General features: G+C 50.3%; 1 protein-coding gene across 1 annotated transcript in view; it reads right to left on the bottom strand.

Annotated features, from left to right (window-relative positions):
• The window catches only part of COL5A1 (collagen type V alpha 1 chain), a 217,147-nt gene that overhangs the window by 22,436 nt on the left and 177,182 nt on the right, over window positions 1-17,529 (bottom strand). Inside the window, exons 39-55 of the mRNA XM_081339577.1 lie at window positions 17,388-17,495; window positions 16,159-16,248; window positions 16,016-16,069; window positions 14,469-14,576; window positions 12,586-12,693; window positions 11,180-11,233; window positions 10,596-10,649; window positions 10,090-10,197; window positions 8,340-8,393; window positions 8,124-8,231; window positions 7,736-7,789; window positions 6,140-6,247; window positions 4,086-4,139; window positions 2,680-2,733; window positions 1,618-1,671; window positions 528-581; window positions 338-445 (exon numbers count right to left, since the gene is read on the bottom strand). Coding sequence (XP_081195703.1) covers window positions 338-445; window positions 528-581; window positions 1,618-1,671; window positions 2,680-2,733; window positions 4,086-4,139; window positions 6,140-6,247; window positions 7,736-7,789; window positions 8,124-8,231; window positions 8,340-8,393; window positions 10,090-10,197; window positions 10,596-10,649; window positions 11,180-11,233; window positions 12,586-12,693; window positions 14,469-14,576; window positions 16,016-16,069; window positions 16,159-16,248; window positions 17,388-17,495 — 1,332 coding nt within the window. The remainder of the gene's footprint in view (window positions 1-337; window positions 446-527; window positions 582-1,617; window positions 1,672-2,679; window positions 2,734-4,085; window positions 4,140-6,139; window positions 6,248-7,735; window positions 7,790-8,123; window positions 8,232-8,339; window positions 8,394-10,089; window positions 10,198-10,595; window positions 10,650-11,179; window positions 11,234-12,585; window positions 12,694-14,468; window positions 14,577-16,015; window positions 16,070-16,158; window positions 16,249-17,387; window positions 17,496-17,529) is intronic.

Here is a 17,529-nt window from a genome sequence, read left to right as displayed (position 1 = left end):
AAAAACTGAGCCAAGGAAATTCCAGCAAGAATTCCACAACTCAACCTTTACGAAGGGCACATGGGGAGATGGCTCTGAAGGACAGGAGGAACCTTCTTGCCACCACCAAGGCAATGTTCAGACAAGCATGTCTTGACCCCATTCCAAGAAAATAATTTAGGAAAACTTTTCAGGCCTTTCTTGGTTTACCCAAAGATAAAGGCAGGGAGGGAGAAGCACTTTCAGACTTGAAAGGTCCTGTAGCCACGACAATAAAAGCAGCCTTGATGTACATGCTTTTGGTTTTGGATCAGCACTCTCCTAGAGATGAAGTGGACCTTGGTTGGCCAACACTTACCACTGGGCCAGGTATTCCCCGAAGTCCATCTGGACCTGGCTTTCCTGGAGGTCCTTGAGGACCAACAGGGCCCGTTTTCCCGGGAGGTCCTTCCAATCCAGCTTCACCCTAAAGAGAAGCGAGACGTTACAGGGAGAACATGGCCGAAACCAGAAATGCTGATTTGTCTGGCAGCAGCTCAGCGTTTTACCTTGGCGCCTTTCTCTCCCTGACGGCCTTCAGGTCCTGCTGGTCCAGGTGGCCCCTAAAGAGATGGGGAGACACAGCGCAGTGTGATTAAACCCAGATGGTTGGGGCAACTTTGCCTCTTACGAACCTCCTGCCAGATCTAACAACAGCTCGAGCAAAGGAAGGCCCAACCCCCATCTCCAGCACGAGCCAAGAGGCTGGATGGCTCTTCAGAGGTATGGTCATTTTTTTTAAAAAAAAAAACTCTTTTATCTTTCACGGTTATTTTTTATCCAACGTTTTGGTTGTTAAAAACAATACCTTCCTTTCACTGAATGCCAGGAGTTGTCTGAGATTCCCCCAGGTAACGAAATCAAAATTGCTTTTGCTTTTTGAATACAGACTACAGAGCAACAGAGGTGGAAGGGACCTTGGAGGTCTTCTAGTCCAACATCCTGATTGGGCACGAAAACCTGGACCATTCCGAACAAAGGGTTGTCCGGTCTCTTTCCAAAGACTTAAAAGAAACCTCCAGTTGCAGAGCTTCTCTACCTGTTTTATTGGCATCTAACCTTCTTCTTAAGTGGAAACCAGCTTCAAAGCAAAACAGCTGATTTGTACTCAAAGAAATGAGAACAAATATATAACTTTGAAATAGTATCTATGGGAGGTTTGAAGTCTGGCTGGAGGGGAACCAGGGCAATCTAGAAGACCCCCCCCCCCTATTTCTGGGGGTGATGTGATTTCTCCAAAGCCTCTGACAACTCTTCTTATCCTTGCTTTCCTGTTTTTCAAACGAGCTGCAAACTAACATGTTGTCACGGCAAGAAAGATAATCATTTATTCATAGCAGCAACACAAGAGTCTGCCTTTATTCAGGCCAAGATTTCCAAGTATGTCAGAGATTTGTTGTTATGGTGATACATTATATTTTCAATAATTAACACCTCTGATGTCCCCGTTTTCTTTGCAGGTATGCAGAACTGGCCCCTGTTTGCATCAGGATACGGGTGTCCATTCAGTAAAACGAAGCTTGGCTGTGCCTTTTGGTTGCATTTTCTGAGAGGTTTTGGCTAAAAACTGGGAGATGAAAGACTGAAAAGGCAACTTACTCTCTTGCCTGGTGGTCCAGAAGGGCCTGGCTCTCCAGTGGGACCCGGGGACCCCTGGAAAGAAAAGAAGAGGGGAAAAATGTGCTTATCCTCTGAGCTCTAACACAAGAACCGGCAGGACAGGCTAAACCCTCGTTTGGTTACCCAAAGTCCTCAACTGACCCCAAGTGTCTGTTGCTAAGCAAGAGTTGATAAGTGATTTTTGCCCCCCCCCCCACCTTTACGTCTGTCAGATCTGCCATCAAACCGCTTCAGCCCAGCTCAGCTTTGCTTTGCTGGGAGCCTGTCATAAAATGTGGGGAGGGGGAATGACGGGAACCAGATGTAACAACCAGAGACAACAGTGGACAGATCCATGGACACCTGCCAGGGAACAGAATGCAAACACCTGCCACCAAAGAGGCGCCAAAATGTGGAACTGTTAGCAAAACCCCCAATTTGAACGTTCCTGGACACCACCAAGATGGGGGGGAGGAGGGCCTAGGAGAAGGGAAATCATCACATCTGGCTTTGCTATGCTGTAACCACTTGGCTTTCACTATAAATGGAGTCGGGGGGGGGGTCTTCCTTCCCTGGATGCCCAAGCTGGGACAAGCCTGACAATGTCCTTTTATGAGGTTTTGGGGTCACCACGAGCTCAAAAGAGCATCCGTAAGTATCTTTCTGACTCCTAGGCTTCTTATCATCTTGCCCGTTAAATTCACCCTGGCATTATGACTCTAGACGCACCAGAAATTTGCTATTTCCACACTTGTGGAAAGAGAGAGACGTGCCCAACTGTCTTCTGCAGAGAAGCAGCAGGAGTACCAGCTAGGACAGTTGTGAAAAAAGAAGAAAAGGGGGCTTAGTCTTGGGGCAGGCTTTCCTCCAGACGAAGGCTTCCAGGTCGACCCATTCAGGAAACACCAGCTGACCCCAGCTTCTGACTCATGGCTCCCACCACTCCTCAGCTCTCCTACTCAGTCACTAACTCATCCACATCCTATTTTTGCTACTAATCAAAGAGATGCATCTTTTGCCCCTAAGAAAGACACGCAACCTGCGTCTAGTCAGGGTACTCACCGTTTGGCCAGGTTCACCATCGTCTCCCTTATCGCCTGGTGGGCCATCCTGACCCTAGGAGAAAGTAGAAGAGAACAGAGTTGGAAGGGACCTTGGAGGTCTTCTAGTCCAGCCCCCCACTCAAGCAGGAGAACCTACACCATCTCAGACAAGTGGCTGTCCAGCCTCGTCTTAAAAACCTCCAGGGATGGAGCTCCCAGGATTTCTGGTGGCAAGCTGTTCCACTGGTTAATTGTCCTTCCTGTCAGGAAGTTTCTCCTTAATTCCAGGTTGCTTCTCTCCTTGATTAGTTCCCATCCGTTGTTTCTTGTCCTGCCCTCTGGTGCTTTGGAGAATAACGTGACCCCCTCTTCTTTGTGGCAGCCCCTCAGATACTGGAATACTGCTAACATGTCTCCCCTGTTTTTTATTTTCTTTAGACTAGCCCAGGGGTAGGCAACTTTGACTCTTTTATGACTCATGGACTTCAACTCCCAGAATTCCTGAGCCAGCCATGCTGGCTGAGGAATTCTGGGAATTGAAGTCCATGAGTCATAAAAGAGCCAAGGTTGCTTACCTCTGGACCAGCCAAACCCAACTCTTGCAGCCGTTCTTCATCTGTTTTAGTCTCAAACAGAAAATAAATTCTTAACTTTCCCATTACTATTTCATGCCTTTTGAAGGGCATGTTCCTGAGGAATTTCCTAATAAAATGGAAGTTATTAATAGCTAAATGCAAGAGGTGACACAGAAACTGTAGATATCTTATATATAATTTATTACATTGTAATATATTTGTGTGGCTTCGACTCAGTGTTGGCTCCTCATGACTGCCTAGACCGGGCCCTACAATTTTCTTGGCAAAGTTTCAGAAGGGTTTGCTTTTCCTGCTTCTTCTTGGGGCTGAGAGGAAGGGTCTGGCTCAGCCCCCCCCCCCCCATGCTTAGGGCAGGTCTAAAACTCAAGGTCTCACTCTCCACCTGGTGCCATGACCACAGCACCAACCTGGCTCTTGTAATTAAGCCATACAGGATGAATGTATTAATATCTTCCATGGGCATTATCTCTAATGAGTTCAATGGAAGATCGAGATTTCAAAAGATCAAGTTTCCCCCTGGATTAAAAATTTCTACCATTCAATAATATCAAAGAAAAATGAGACCATTGTAAAAAGAATAGACTAGATGATGATGATGATCAGACAATGAATCAACAAGCCACAAAAAGTGAAAAACACGCATATATGCAGAAATATATATCTCTGAAATCTTCAGGGAAATACAACATCCACAATCCCTATTTCAATCCAAACTGAAATATTTCCAAAAGATCTGGAGAGCAGCTGCCTGGAATTTTCTTCCCGTGGAAATTCTCAGACCCGTTTTGAGGAAGAACGGCTCTCCCTGTTTTTCCACCTTGGTACTTACAGCGGGACCAGGCTCCCCCGGAGGTCCTGGATCACCTGGAAAGCCCACTGGGCCCTGGAAAGGAATGGAAAGGAAGAGCATGTGTCAGAATCCATTTATATTCCATCCCTAACTCCTTCTCTGTGCAGACCTAAATCTCACCCCCTTACTGGATTCTGCCATTCCCAAGGAGGGGAAGAGAAGACAGGGTTGTTAATTGCCCATCTCTATCCCTTAGATGCAAGGTTGTTTATTCAGCCTGCCTGGAGGCCATGACAAAGACCAGGGAACAAAACCTTTGAACTGAGAAAAACAAAGAAGGGGGGGCATTCTGGTTTGTATCTCCGATTGGAATTTGAAGGGGAGGAAGCAATTGTTGTAAATGCATGGGTTTTGACAAAGGGTTTTGACACCTGAAACTTAACTGATCCGGGGCTGACCAAATGGACTGAGGGGAGGGGGTTTTACTCAGGGACACTTTAAAAGTATCAACCTGCAACACAGTTTCCAGATCCTGTCTAGATTATCCACTGTCAACCATGTTTTAGTAAAAGTTCCTGCTTGGACAATCCTGCCTCCAAGAGTTCTTCTTTCCTAAGATGTGGATCGGAGTTGGTCCTGACATTATGACTGGATTCCCATGAAATCCTACATTCAGCAGAAGAAAGAAAGGAGCGACAATCTTGGCAATACGCTGACCACGATCAAGGGGGATTAGAAAACCCATTGCCATGAAATGGAACAGCTCCATGATCTCAAGCAGAATACTGAGAGAGAATATCCTGTTATTGGTCTGAGGGTCTATCAACTTGGCCCCTGCAGTCAGAGGGGCCAAGTTGAGGTCCCTGGGCAGCGGGTTTGATTCTGTGACTCTTAGGCAAGGGGAGACTGCTCTAGCCTATTAACGCCGCCATCTGCTTGTTAGACCCTAGGTCCGTGGTGGCGAACCCATGGCATGCGTGCCACAGCCCTCTCTGTGGGCACACATGCCATCGCCCCAGTCCTAGGACTTCAGCTGGGTTTTATAAAACCTTTTTGCTTTAGGCCTCCGCCACCGTGTGCAAAAAAAAAGTTCAATCAATCAATCAATTTCAACTTCTCATGGGAAAAAAAAATCTCGTAAAGTTGGAATTGATTGATTGAACTTTTTAGTCCCATCCAGTTTGCCGTGACCACCGCAGTCACGCCCACCCAATGGGCCACGCCCACCCAATGGGCCACGCCCACCCAATGGGCCACACCCACCTGGTATCTGACGATACATAAGTGAGTTTTGGGTTGCAGTTTGGGCACTCGGTCTCTAAAAGGTTCGCCATCATTGCCCTAGGTGGTTAATGCTGCCCAAGCAAACTAGAGTCGTCGCGTCAGGTTCCTTGAGGGATGGGATGGTCCCCTCAACCTTGAAGGAGCTACCCTTTTCTCAAAAAAGACAGGGAGCCAGCGTTCCCGGTCAGTTATCATCCAATCTCTAACCTTCCTGCACAGGCGTGCGAGACTCCCAGCCTTACGTCATTTGTTTCTTTAATTTATTTGCTGCCCATCTCACCCCAAAGGGGTTTGTCGAAGACTTGGTTATTCACCCAGGCTTTGGGGACAGGGTGACCGAGAAGTCCACTTTGGGGTTTGTTTTTGTTTTGTTTTTTTTGCTTTGCTTTTATTTATTACATTTATTTCTGCCCCATCTCACCACGAGGGGCTTTGTATTTTGGTCTGTTGGATTTTCCTTTCCGTGACTTGCTTTTCAGATGTAAGCTGCTTAGACTTGTGTAGGAGTTGGGCAGCCTATTATTCATAAGAATAACAAACTTGTTGCATAAATAAAAAGGCCCAGCCAAGCAAGCTCCTGATCTCCCGCAGTCCCCCAGCCCCCTCTGGATGTCTTTCTGAAGGCCCCACCACAGTCTGCCCCCAAGGTCTGTTGGAAGAAGCGCCGAACCACCAGGCACGCGGAGCAGGATTCTCAAGGAGCAGGAGACACGCAAAGGAGGCCACCCGCTCTGCCAGCCTGGAGAAGAATGGCCAAAGGGGGCAATCTCCTTCCAGGACTGGGCAAAACAGAGGAGGGAGTTACTTACCGGGCTCCCTTTGGGGCCGTCATCTCCTGGGGGACCTTTGGGGCCTGGGGGGCCAGCAGCCCCAGAGGGGCCTGCTTCACCTTTTTCCCCTCTCTCTCCTTTAGGACCCTGTCAAAGGAAGAGGCTTGTTAGGAGGTCGGAGTTGCTTCAGCAACAGATTAGGGGGGACAAGGACAAGTCCACTTAGCACTTAAAGAGAATCAAAACATGGCCAGCACTTGATTATTTTCTGATGCTCAATCAGCCTCGCCTCAAGACACAGAGGTCTCCTCCGCTGCTGTGTCTTCCTGGGACACAAGAGCTCACTTCCTACCCTGGAGTTGGGTCTTCTGACTTCTCCTGCCTTGATTGAGAAGCTGGTTTCTGTGGGGCTGGGTTTCAAGGGGCCAACTGGCCCAACAAACAGACAGGCTGATGGGTGAATTGTTGGTACTCAGAAGAATTAGGGCTCTGAGAGATGACTGAGACGGGAACAAGCACAACCGTGGCTGCCAATCATCTTGTCAGTCCATCTGGTGGAATATTGCTCCAGGAGACATTGTTGGCGGCAGGGTCGGAAAAGGGACAGAACCGGAAGCGGTGTTATGAACTCCATTTTGAAAATCTTTGCTTGAGACTTTGGAAGCATTCCTGAGTACCGATCTGATTCCGTTTCATCTCAACGATACTGTCAGAATCCATTTATATTCCATCCCTAACTCCCTATCTGTGCAAACCTAAATCTCACCCCCTTACTGGATTCTGCCATTCCCAAGGAGGGGAAGAGAAGATGTTAATTGGCCATCCCTATCCATTAGATCCCCTTCATGGATTCCTGCCTTGTCGTGGCGAAGGGGCTTGCGTAATTCAATGAAGCTATGAGCTATGCCGTGCAGGGCCACCCAAGACGGACAGGTCATAGCAGAGTTCTGACAAAATACGATCCACTGGAGAAAGAAATGGCAACCCACTCCAGTATCTTTGCCATGAAAACTCCATGGACAGTAGTAAAAGGACCTCCTGGAGGAACGTTGTCCATGGGTCACAATGGGTCAGACACGACTTTGCAACTAACAACAACAAATCCATTAGGTGGAAGGTTGTTTATTCAGCCTGCTTGGAGGCCATCTGAGGGAAGAACCTTCAAAATGAGAAGAACAAAGAAAGGGGGTGGGGGATTCTGGTTTGTATCTCCGATTGGAATTTGAAGGGGAGGAAGCAAATGTTGAAAATGCATGGAAGTTCTCTTTTCCCACGAAGGGTTTTGACACCTGAAACTTAACTGATCCCGGACTGACTGAATGGGCTGAGGGGAGGGGGTTTTACTCGGGGACACTTTAAAAGTATCGATCTGCGAGACAGTTTCCAGATTCAGTCTAGATTATCCACTGTCAATCATGTTTTAGTAAAAGTTCCTGCTTGGACAATCCTGTCTCCAAGAGTTCTTTTTTTTTTAATCCCATTTATATCCCGCCCTTCTCTGAGGACTCAGGGCGGCTTACAATCTAAAACACAAACCAATGTGCTTAGCAATTTCTTTCCTAAGATGTGGATTGGGTTAGGGTCCTGACAGATACTTTTCACCACAGATACTTTAAAAAACGTCTTAAATCTTACTGTTGGTCCAGAGTCTCCGGGCAGGCCAGGCCCTCCTGCTTCTCCAGGTTCCCCCTGCAAAAGGCAAGACATGTGCTCATGTGCTCCAGGCAAACCCCTCTCAGCTCCAGAACGCTTTGGTCAGACGGCCGAAGATGCTCAGAGTCCAGAGCTTTCTCCAGATTTCCTACAATCTCTCCAACCCCCAATCTGGAAGTTGGTCCAGCTGCTCTTCATTTGCACCCCTGACAGGTAGCAGGAGAGCTTTGGTAAGCCCCCCCATTAGATCTCCTTAAAACCCAGCTGAGACTTTCAGCCAGAGGATTCCCTCGCAACTGGATCTTTCTGAATGGCAGCGTTTTTAGGCTCCGTTTTCCCCTCCCGAGATTCCCCTGCAAAACGGCATTACCTTTTCACCAACGGCCCCTGGATTTCCAATCCCTCCGACTGAACCTTGTGGTCCATCAGCTCCAGGGGGTCCACCTGGGCCTCTGGGTCCGGGAGGGCCCGGAGGACCCTGGGGGAGGGAGAGAAAAGAGCCTTTCAAAGGATGGAAAGATAAAGCTTTTGACCAGAACATACACAGTAACATTAACACTTAAGGGAAAATAATTTGCTTTATTACCATTTGACCAACATCTCCAGTTTCTCCCTTGTCACCTGGAGGTCCAGGTAAGCCCTGTTGAAAGAATTAAAAAGAGGTGTGTTTTTTTTCCCCTTTAGCTTTTGAAAAGATAGAACATTTTGCTTGAAGAGATAAAGTGAAGACAGGCTTGCATTTGCAAACACCATGGCTGTGTTGATGCGACACATCTGACAAATCCATGCAACCCACATGATGTGAGAACCCAGGTGGTACAAACAGCCATCACAAGAGCTCTCTGCTGTTGACAGGCAGGTTGTTAAGAAATTGTTGGTGCTGATCAGCTGTCAAATGACAGCAGCTTGATGCCCATTTCCTTGCCTGGCTAAAAGATAACCCAGTGATAGCTGAAGATCCCCCTTTGGTAACTCTGAGGGCCAAATATCGTCCTGGACCTTTTATGACTGACACTGTGCTCCAGTTCATTGCCTGCACCGGTTGTGTCGAAGAGCTCGGCCTTTATTGACTACAAGTTGTGGCTATCAAACTTATCCAGTTAAACTTTGCCATCTTTTTGCAAGCCCTACATTTGTTCTCAGCTAAAAGGCTAAAAAACACTCTCCTTATTTTATTGAAGACCTGGCAAGACCTGGCTAGGAACGGTGAGACTTGTATTGGTAAAAAGGTAAAGGTAAAGGTTCCCCCGCACATGCGTGCTAGTCGTTTCCGACTCTAGGGGCCGGTGCTCATCTCTGTTTCAAAGCCGAAGAGCCAGCGCTTGTCCGAGGACGTCTCCGTGGTCATGTGGCCGGCATGACTAGACGCCAAAGGCGCACGGAGCGCTGTTACCTTCCCACCGCAGTGGTCCCTATTTTTCTACTTGCATTTTTACGTGCTTTCGAACTGCTAGGTTGGCAGAAGCTGGGACGAGTAACAGGCGCTCACTCTGCTACGCGGCACTCGGGATTCGACCCGCCAAACTGCCGACCTTCTGATCGACAAGCTCAGCGTCCTAACCCACTGAGCCACCGCGTCCCCTTGTATTGGTAATTGTCCTTTATTTTCTTGATTCTATTTCTAACCATACTTTGTATCATCCATCTTATTTTATTAATCTTATTTGCTCCGTTACTCTACAACCAAAATAAAGTACTTTGAGAAAATATTTACACTTTGCAAACATTTCACACATTTTGGAAATAATGACAATAATGCTAATAATAACAACGTGTTAAACTTGTTCGCTTCCTGATTCTCAACAATGCTGGGCTGCTGCTCACTTCAGACGAGAGATTAGAATAAAACCAATAAAACATAAAAAGTAAAGATAAAAGCTGGCAGGTTGGATGGAGAAAATAAGAGCCCCCCCGCGCCCCCCCCCCGTCTCCCACGGAAGCCCTGGGTGGGGGGCCAGATCTTCACAGCTCTTCTAAACAACATTGTGGGGGGGAGAGATGGGGAAGGCATCCTGATGAGGGGAGGGAATCTCGCTTCAGAGGGCATTTCACACATTTTACAGATATTTCGTACATCCCTCCATCCACCCACCACCATGACAAAGCTGGAACAAACACTCCAAGCTTAAAAGCCCTTTTAGATTTTTACAGCCCAAGCAGTAGTGCAAACAGGCAGAGTCAATGTGCACACACACAAAAAAGAAGGAATCATAACTGCAGAAGCTCTTTGACACCCAGTTCAACGGGCAACCCTAATTTCTCTGTTTTTCTGTTTTGGCTGGAACCATCCAGCGCTGTGAATGAGGAATCCATCCCAGACTCCTTTTGACAGTTACCTGCAACCCAACTGGTCCCGGAAGGCCAGGAAACCCTCTCGGCCCTTCGTCCCCCTTCTGTCCGAAAAGGCCTTGCTGTCCTCGTGGGCCGGGCTCCCCATCGGCTCCCTTGGAAGAAGAGGGGAAAGTGTACAGCTAACAGCACATGAAACGCTCTCTGGATTCCAGGAAGAAGAAGATCAAGGTCTTCCAGGAGGCCATCAAAGGTTATGGCCATACAGGCATCCATCCAACCGTTTAAGGAACTCGATTCTAGTTTCTTGAGCCGAGCAATTCAACTTGAAAGGCCTTTTATTTGAAAAGTGTGGTCTATTTATGCTCCCAGAACTACAGACCGCGTGGAGTTAAAAGGATACATAACGAGAAGTGGGAGAAGCTGAGAGGAAATGAGAGATGGACAAAACTTTTCTCATCTGCCTCCCGTTCCCTCTAAAGCCACAGAGTGATGGACCTCATAGCTTATATTTTATATACAGAGAACATCCATACGCAGAAGGATTACTTACCGCTGGACCTGGTTGGCCAATTGGGCCCTGTGGACCAATAGGACCCGGTGGACCCTGGCAAGAAACAAAGACGTGTCTTCAAAGAAATGGCCAAAAATTTGAAATCAATCGAAGGAAACCGACGCGGAATGAGGCTCTCAAGTCGCACCGACGCTTTGCTGGATCTGGCTGAACGGGTTCCCCCACCCACACTCAGGTTCTGCCAGGTCCTCCAACCACGGTGAGGGATGCTCAGAGGGGAGGGCTGAAATATTAGACCCTTGCCACTCAAAACCTTGCTAAAGAAGTAACGAGGCGCATCCCGATGATATCGGGCAACTGAATGTGTCTCTTTGTTTGGGAAGTGGTGGGGTGGGCTCCAGTACCGAGTTGAGATTTGTGTGGCCTCACTCATTCCTGGGGCCTCTGGCCCACCCCGAGGGGGGAGAGGCTGGAAAAGGAGTTTTGACTCATGAATGCTCACGCCAAAGCAGCTCCGACTCCATAGCTGCGCATGAGAGTTAGTAGAAAAGGGAGGCTGGGATCCCTCAGCACATGGGTGATGACCTCCTCGCTTGCCTCCACGTGGGAAAGCCACAGCTCACCTGTTCTCCTTTGTCACCTCTGCTTCCTTTCTGTCCCGATTCACCAATTTCACCCTAATAAATGGAAAACATCATTCCGTAATACAGGCAAAACTGTCATATGCAAGAACCAGTGAGGACCTGAGAGAGGAAGAAGATTCCTGGATTTGCTCCATATCTTATACATTCTTTACAAATTAATAACGTTTATTAGTTTGGTCTGATCCTAGAAAATGAAGAATGAATACACCTCTGGGTAGATTTTTTTTTCCCCAGGTCAAAGCTGCACTTCCAGGGGAAAAAAACATTGTAAAATTAAAATCATTTTGGTATGTTGAGAAATTTCTTGGAAGAAAACCATGCATGAAACACGACCAGCATTGCAGAAAAGGCATCTGAAGAAAGTTCCTGCTTTTCATAAAAAAAAAGCCTTCCTCACGTTAAGAGCAGCTGGACCCCGAGAGAGGCTGGGCTTTCCTTCAAGGGATGACTGGACAAGCCATTCCTCTGCTGGGCTTTGACCACAATTCCTGCACTGCGGCAGCCTTACCAGTAATGGACTCCAGAGCCCCTGCCAATGTGGGCCTTTGGATACCATTCCCATCGCTCTCTGAACAGGCAAAGCTGCTTTACGCCCTGTGACAGGACACTTGGCAAGGCCACGGCGTAAGCACTGAGCGGATTCGGGCCAAAGTGTGCCAACACCTGCAAGGCCATCTTGCATTTTGATAGCCTTCAGCTCATGGGCAGAGACAGCCTTGGATCCTCAGCTGCCCTTAGAAGAAGCCTTTTCACTTGGAGGGAGAACTCTTCCGCCCTTAAGACACCCCAAATGTGGACAGATAAAGATATACAAGAAATGGAATGGCCAGTTCTGAAGTTGGCACAGTTTCACTGCCTGCCGTTTGAAAGCATTGGAGGAAAACCATCTTGTTGCCAGGGGTTTGTGGCCCTACATGCAAAGCAAACCAATCTGTCAAGTTTCCGACGTGTGGGCTTTTCAAGTGACTCTGAGGCATCGTTTACCTTAAAAGTCCTTTATTCAGCCTAATACACCGGCAAATGCTTGCTCGAAGGAAGCTGGAATCTGAAATCTCCGCCCCCTTGCACAATATATTAAAACACAATTCTCCACCTTTCTAACTTTGTCATTAATCATATTCTCCAATTAATTTAAAGAAACAGTTTCCCTTCCGTTAGAAAACCCGCCAAGGCCTTATCTTCTTTAGTTTCAGATGGCCTTGAGGAACAATCCTCCTCGTCCCCCCTCCCAACCTTAAACTAAATGTCTTAAAGCAATACACAAGTTTAACATACGAAATGGCTACTTCTTCATCTCTTGTCAAACAAGAACATTCGATGTTAGCAGCATTGACACAATCAATGGAAGAAAGCCAGAACGTTTGCCTGGCATGGAAGCTGCCTACCTTGTCGCCATCTTCCCCCGGGGGGCCAACCGGGCCGGCAGGACCTGGAAGTCCAACTGGTCCTTGGATGCCGTCTCGTCCAGCTGGTCCTTGAGGGCCTTTTTCACCCTAAGCCCAAGGAGGAAACCAAAGTCTTCTCAGCCACAACCCAGAAGACACTGGCCCTTTCTCCGGACAGGCAGTATTTAAGGCTCTCTTTCTTGGGCTAACGTGGGAATTAGGAGCTGGACAAACAAGAGAACTATGGGCAGGGTGGGTGGAGGCTCTGCCCTGCGGTCTGATGGCAATGGACCCCCGTTTCATTTGGGCTGGGGAAGCAGCCTTAAACACAGCCCAACCCAAGCCCTGAGACCGAGGGACTTATGGCAGGAAGGTTCCCTCGGCCGAATCGGAAGGTGGTGATCTTTGCATGCAAAGCTGTTGGGCTCCCATCTTTCTTCTGAGCCAGAAGGAAACACGAATAGATGAGCTAAGGATTGATTAAATGATTAAGTCTGAAGGGCTGCAAATTTAAACCCTTCATCTAGGCAAGGAAGTGCATACTGATGCTAAGACCAAAAAGAATTTAACATCAATCCTGATGGGATATTTTAATGACTCTTCCTATTTACATTCCTTCACGTTATTTCAGCCCTCCCAGCTAAACCAGATGAGCCAATTCTACCTTATTAACAGCATTTTGCAAATCTGAACATACAAACTTCCTGAGGCTTCTTTTCATTGCTTGCTCCTTCAGGGCTGGTCCTTCCTTAGTTTCTCCCTCTGACTGGGGGGCTCCTTACCTGGTCGGATGTTTCCTGGGCAGCCTCTCTCCCCCCGCTTTCCCCAGGGTCACCCCCGTGTTCCCTTCACTCCCCAGGAGTGTCCTGTGCTGGTCTCTGGCCAGACAGAGATTCCCAAGGTCGCTCATTGCCTCCTGTGAGGCCGGCTCTGCCAGCCCTGGCAGCCTTTCAGGTTTCACCCAGCCGTTTCCTTCCGCCGGACAATCAAAGGGGGGCAACACTACTGAACCCCATTCCCTGTCTCATCGCCCCAGGAGGAGGCCTCAGAGAACACAAGAAAGTATAAGGTTGGTGGGGGCTTTCTGGAGACCCCCTTCCTTCACCGTTGGCATCGGAGGCATCAGAGGCTTCAGCAGAGCAGCGCCCCCCCTGGCAGTGCCAGGGCTGTAGGGCAAATGTCCCTGAAGGGAGCTCAGACAGGAGGTTAGGGCTACAGGCACAGCTGCCTCTTTCAAGCCCCTTCCCCGTGCATCGATCACAGGGGTGGTGGGGGAAGGGGAGGGACAGAGACCCCTCCTGTCTGCTTCATGCAATATCAGGAGTCTGGGAAAGGTGGTGGGGGGGGGAGGAAGCAGAGGGCTGCTAGCTCCAGGCAGAAAAAGGCAAGGCAAGATTTGCTTGAGGTATTAGATCAGGTCACCCCCACTGGATCAGCCCCCGTTAGTTCATACCCTCCCCGTAATGAGGACACTGGCTTCTCTCCCTGAGCTCTGGCCCTTGGCCTTTGACCCTTGCCAAGGGATGTCCCCTTGTCCGTGGAGCTTCCTGCCTTCTGGGTCCCTCTCTGGGCAAGAGAAACTACGACCAGGTGTGTGTTTGTGAGCAAGTCCCTGTCTGTCTTAGCTCTCTTGCTACAACTCTTTGGTTCCTGTGTTGAAGAAGGAAGCCAGCAGCCATAGCTCAGAAGGGAACTGGACGTGGCAAGTGGACCAGGACACGGGGGCAAAGATGTTTATGGTGGAATATGGGGAGGTGTGTGCCAGGGAAGAGACATGTAAGGGGAGAGGTGACAGAAGCTTTCCCAAGTCAACTGCCGAATCTGCTCCAGCCAATGCTTAGGAGTCACACACACGCACGCACGCACATGCACACCCAACTTACCGGGGTCCCTTTCTCACCCGCAGGGCCAGGGGGCCCTTGGGCTCCAGGGCGTCCTGGCAGACCAATTGGGCCAGCTGCTCCCGCAGGACCTCGCTCCCCTGGAGACCCCTAAGAAGGAAGAAGAAAGTTAGTGAATGTGACAACGGAAGGCAAACGCCCCAAGGAAAGGGGGCTGAGTAGAGAGTGGGGAGAGCCAGTGGCCTCTTTCTCCTGAAGCCTTCCACAGGGGTCGAGACGGACTGGCCACGATTCCATCCATGCTACCCACAGTAGCTGTTCTGACGAATGTGACCATCTGGGGTGTCATGGCTGCCATTCTGCTAAGCTACACATCGCAAGTGGACAGCCTGACATCAGGAACAGGGGGGAGGGGCAGCGGGGGTTGAGACGCAGGGAGGGAACTTAGATAAATGGAAACCGAGCCGTCCGGTCCCATGAGAAGCAGCAGCCGTCTCCAGGTCACACCAAAAGAACGCGGAGCCGGTCAGCGCCCGAAGACAGGGACCGTTTCCCAAACAATTTGTTAACTCCGGATTGGACATTGAGTGATAATCAGGGGGCTGGCTGGGACCAAGGAAAAGTTAATCGTATCTTTTGCGCACGAAAATCTCAGATCCAGCTTTGCCTCTTCTGCAACCACTTTGGCTTAGTAAAGTATACTTTTGGCTAATCGTGGGCCAGGAGTCTTTTCTTTCCTAACTGACCAAGTTGGGACGGTTGACATTACTGTCTATCGCAGCCGCCAACTTTGAAATCTCATCCGGCGAAGCCCGAGGTAGAGTACCAAGAGCATGGAGAGGATAGAAGAAGCGCCACAAGTGAATCCCAAGAAATGCAACATTTATAGGATCACCTTCCAACTAATGAACAGAGCCGTATCCAGGGTGTGTGTGGGGGGGTGGGGTGGGGGGGAAGGCAAGGTGGTAGGTGCGGCATACAGGGCAGCCCCCCCTTTCTGTATGCATGGAGGAAGCTTGCAGCATGACAGAGCGTGAACTCTCTTGCCTCTCTTCCAGCCCCCCTCAGATCCCACGGCTGGACAGGGACAAACGATGAAGAGTTTAATTGCTGCAATTAAGAAAGAGCAGAAGCACCGCCTGGGTCTCTCCTCTGCCTTCGGTGCGTCTGGCCAGGTTAGAAAAATCCTTACGAGAAAGGATTGGATTGAGACTTAAGAGGAAGGATAGGCACCAAAGGAAAGACGCCCAAGCCAAGGGCCAAAGAAGCACAGGAGGGCGTCGCCGGGTGGGGACCGAATAAGAGAGAGACGGATAAGCCTCTGAATCCTCCCAACGGCAAGGGGAGCAGCTCGTGGGGGGTGGAGGGGGGGCTTCTGCCCCACTGGGCCCAGGCAGGAACCAGGGCAGGAGAGGAGCTCCGAGGTCAGGTCCGCATCTTCTCTGAAGCAGCAGCAGCCTTCTCCCAGCTGCCTGGCCTTGCAGGTGGAGGCCCCCCAAAGGACCCCAGGGAACGGCGAGGGCTGAAAGCCCCAAGCGAGACTGCCCCACCCTCCGCACAGAGAGCAGGCAGAGACAGGCGGTACTTACCGCTGGTCCAGGCGGCCCCGGGGGCCCTTCGTTGCCCTTCAGCCCCACTGGTCCCTGCAGGGGAGGAAGGCAGCGTCACTCGCGGGCAAAGGCCCCGCAAAGACGCCAAGGGGGCAGGAGGGGCAGAAGAGCTCTCCACTCACCACTGGGCCAGGGAGTCCTCGGTCGCCCGTGAAGCCTCGGAAGCCGGCGGGGCCATCTTTCCCGGGCAAGCCGGCCGGGCCTGGGTCACCCTGCAAGCAGGACCAGGGGTCAGAGTGCCAGGCAGCCAAGCCCCCCCCACCTCGTCCCCCAGGGCCCGCCGAAGAGGAGGAGGAGGAGGAGGAGGAGGAGGGTGCTACGGGGTTTGAGTTCCGACTGGCGGTCCCGGATGGTATCTGAAGGGACGGATCCCCTTCCCAGCTTGGCACAAGGACATTTTACAAGCTCTGATCTTAGAAGAGGCATAGCCAGAAGAACCCGCTCACCTTCCGATTCTTTTGGTAACCTGGTCTGAAAACAGATCCAACCCATAAAGGGAATCTGTCTTTGGGAAGAAGGGACTCTGCACTGGCCACTCGGGAGGCCAGCCCAGCACGGAGGTCACTTTCCCAACGCAAACATGCGCGTGAAAAGGCTTGAGGCGGCGTCGCTGTGACGCCGCTGGCCTCCTTTCTCCAGAGGGTCCCAGAGCTGGGGGCTTTCTTAGAATCCTGGGAGGGAGGCGGTCATCAGGGCCACCCCACCCCCACCCACCCCGCCCAGCTCAGGAGCTCCATCTTGGCCCCCTGGGGGTGGCTGCAGGAGGACGACCGGCAATGGAGGCCCACAGCCTCCCCGGGACGTGAAAGAGCCAACCAACCAATATTCAGGAATTCTTGGCTTGTTCTAGACCAGTGGCGACGAACCTATGGCACGGGTGCCACAGGTGGCACACCGAGCCCTCTCTGTGGGCACACGTGCCGTCGCCCCAGTCCTAAGCCTTCAGCTGGGCTTTATAAAACCTTTTCGCTTTAGGCCTCCGCTGCCGTGTACAAAAAAAAAGGTTCAATCAATCAATCAATTTCAACTTCTTGCGAGGGGGGGGGAAGTTCTCGCAAAGTTGGAATTGATTGATTGAACTTTTTAGCCCCACCCAGTCTGCCATGACCACTGCAGCCACGCCCACCCAATGGGCCACGCCCACCCGGCACCCGACAATACATAAGTGGGTTTTGGGTTGCAGTTTGGGCACTTGGTCTCTGAAAGGTTTGCCATCTCTGGCCTAGACTTTCCTCCCAAAGAAAGAGCAAGCCTCTTCAGTCTGGAACCCCTCCAGACGTACAACATCAACTTGTTAAAACCAGGGTCTTCTCCCACCCTGGATGTCTTCTCGGTCCAATGCAGGCGATACCTTTGTTCCTTCTTTTCCAGCCAAGCCAGGAAGTCCCTGTTCACCGGGGGGGCCGGGAGGGCCCGGATGGCCACGCTCTCCCATCGGGCCTGTTTCTCCTGTGGGGCCCTGCAAGAAATGGGGAGGCACCTTCAGGACCGGC

The sequence above is a fragment of the Vipera berus genome (assembly GCF_964194415.1).
Source record: "Vipera berus genome assembly, chromosome: 15".
NCBI classification, from domain to species: domain Eukaryota; kingdom Metazoa; phylum Chordata; class Lepidosauria; order Squamata; family Viperidae; genus Vipera; species Vipera berus.
Note: the sequence above shows the minus strand (reverse complement) of the source record. Positions and strands in the feature narration are given on the sequence as shown.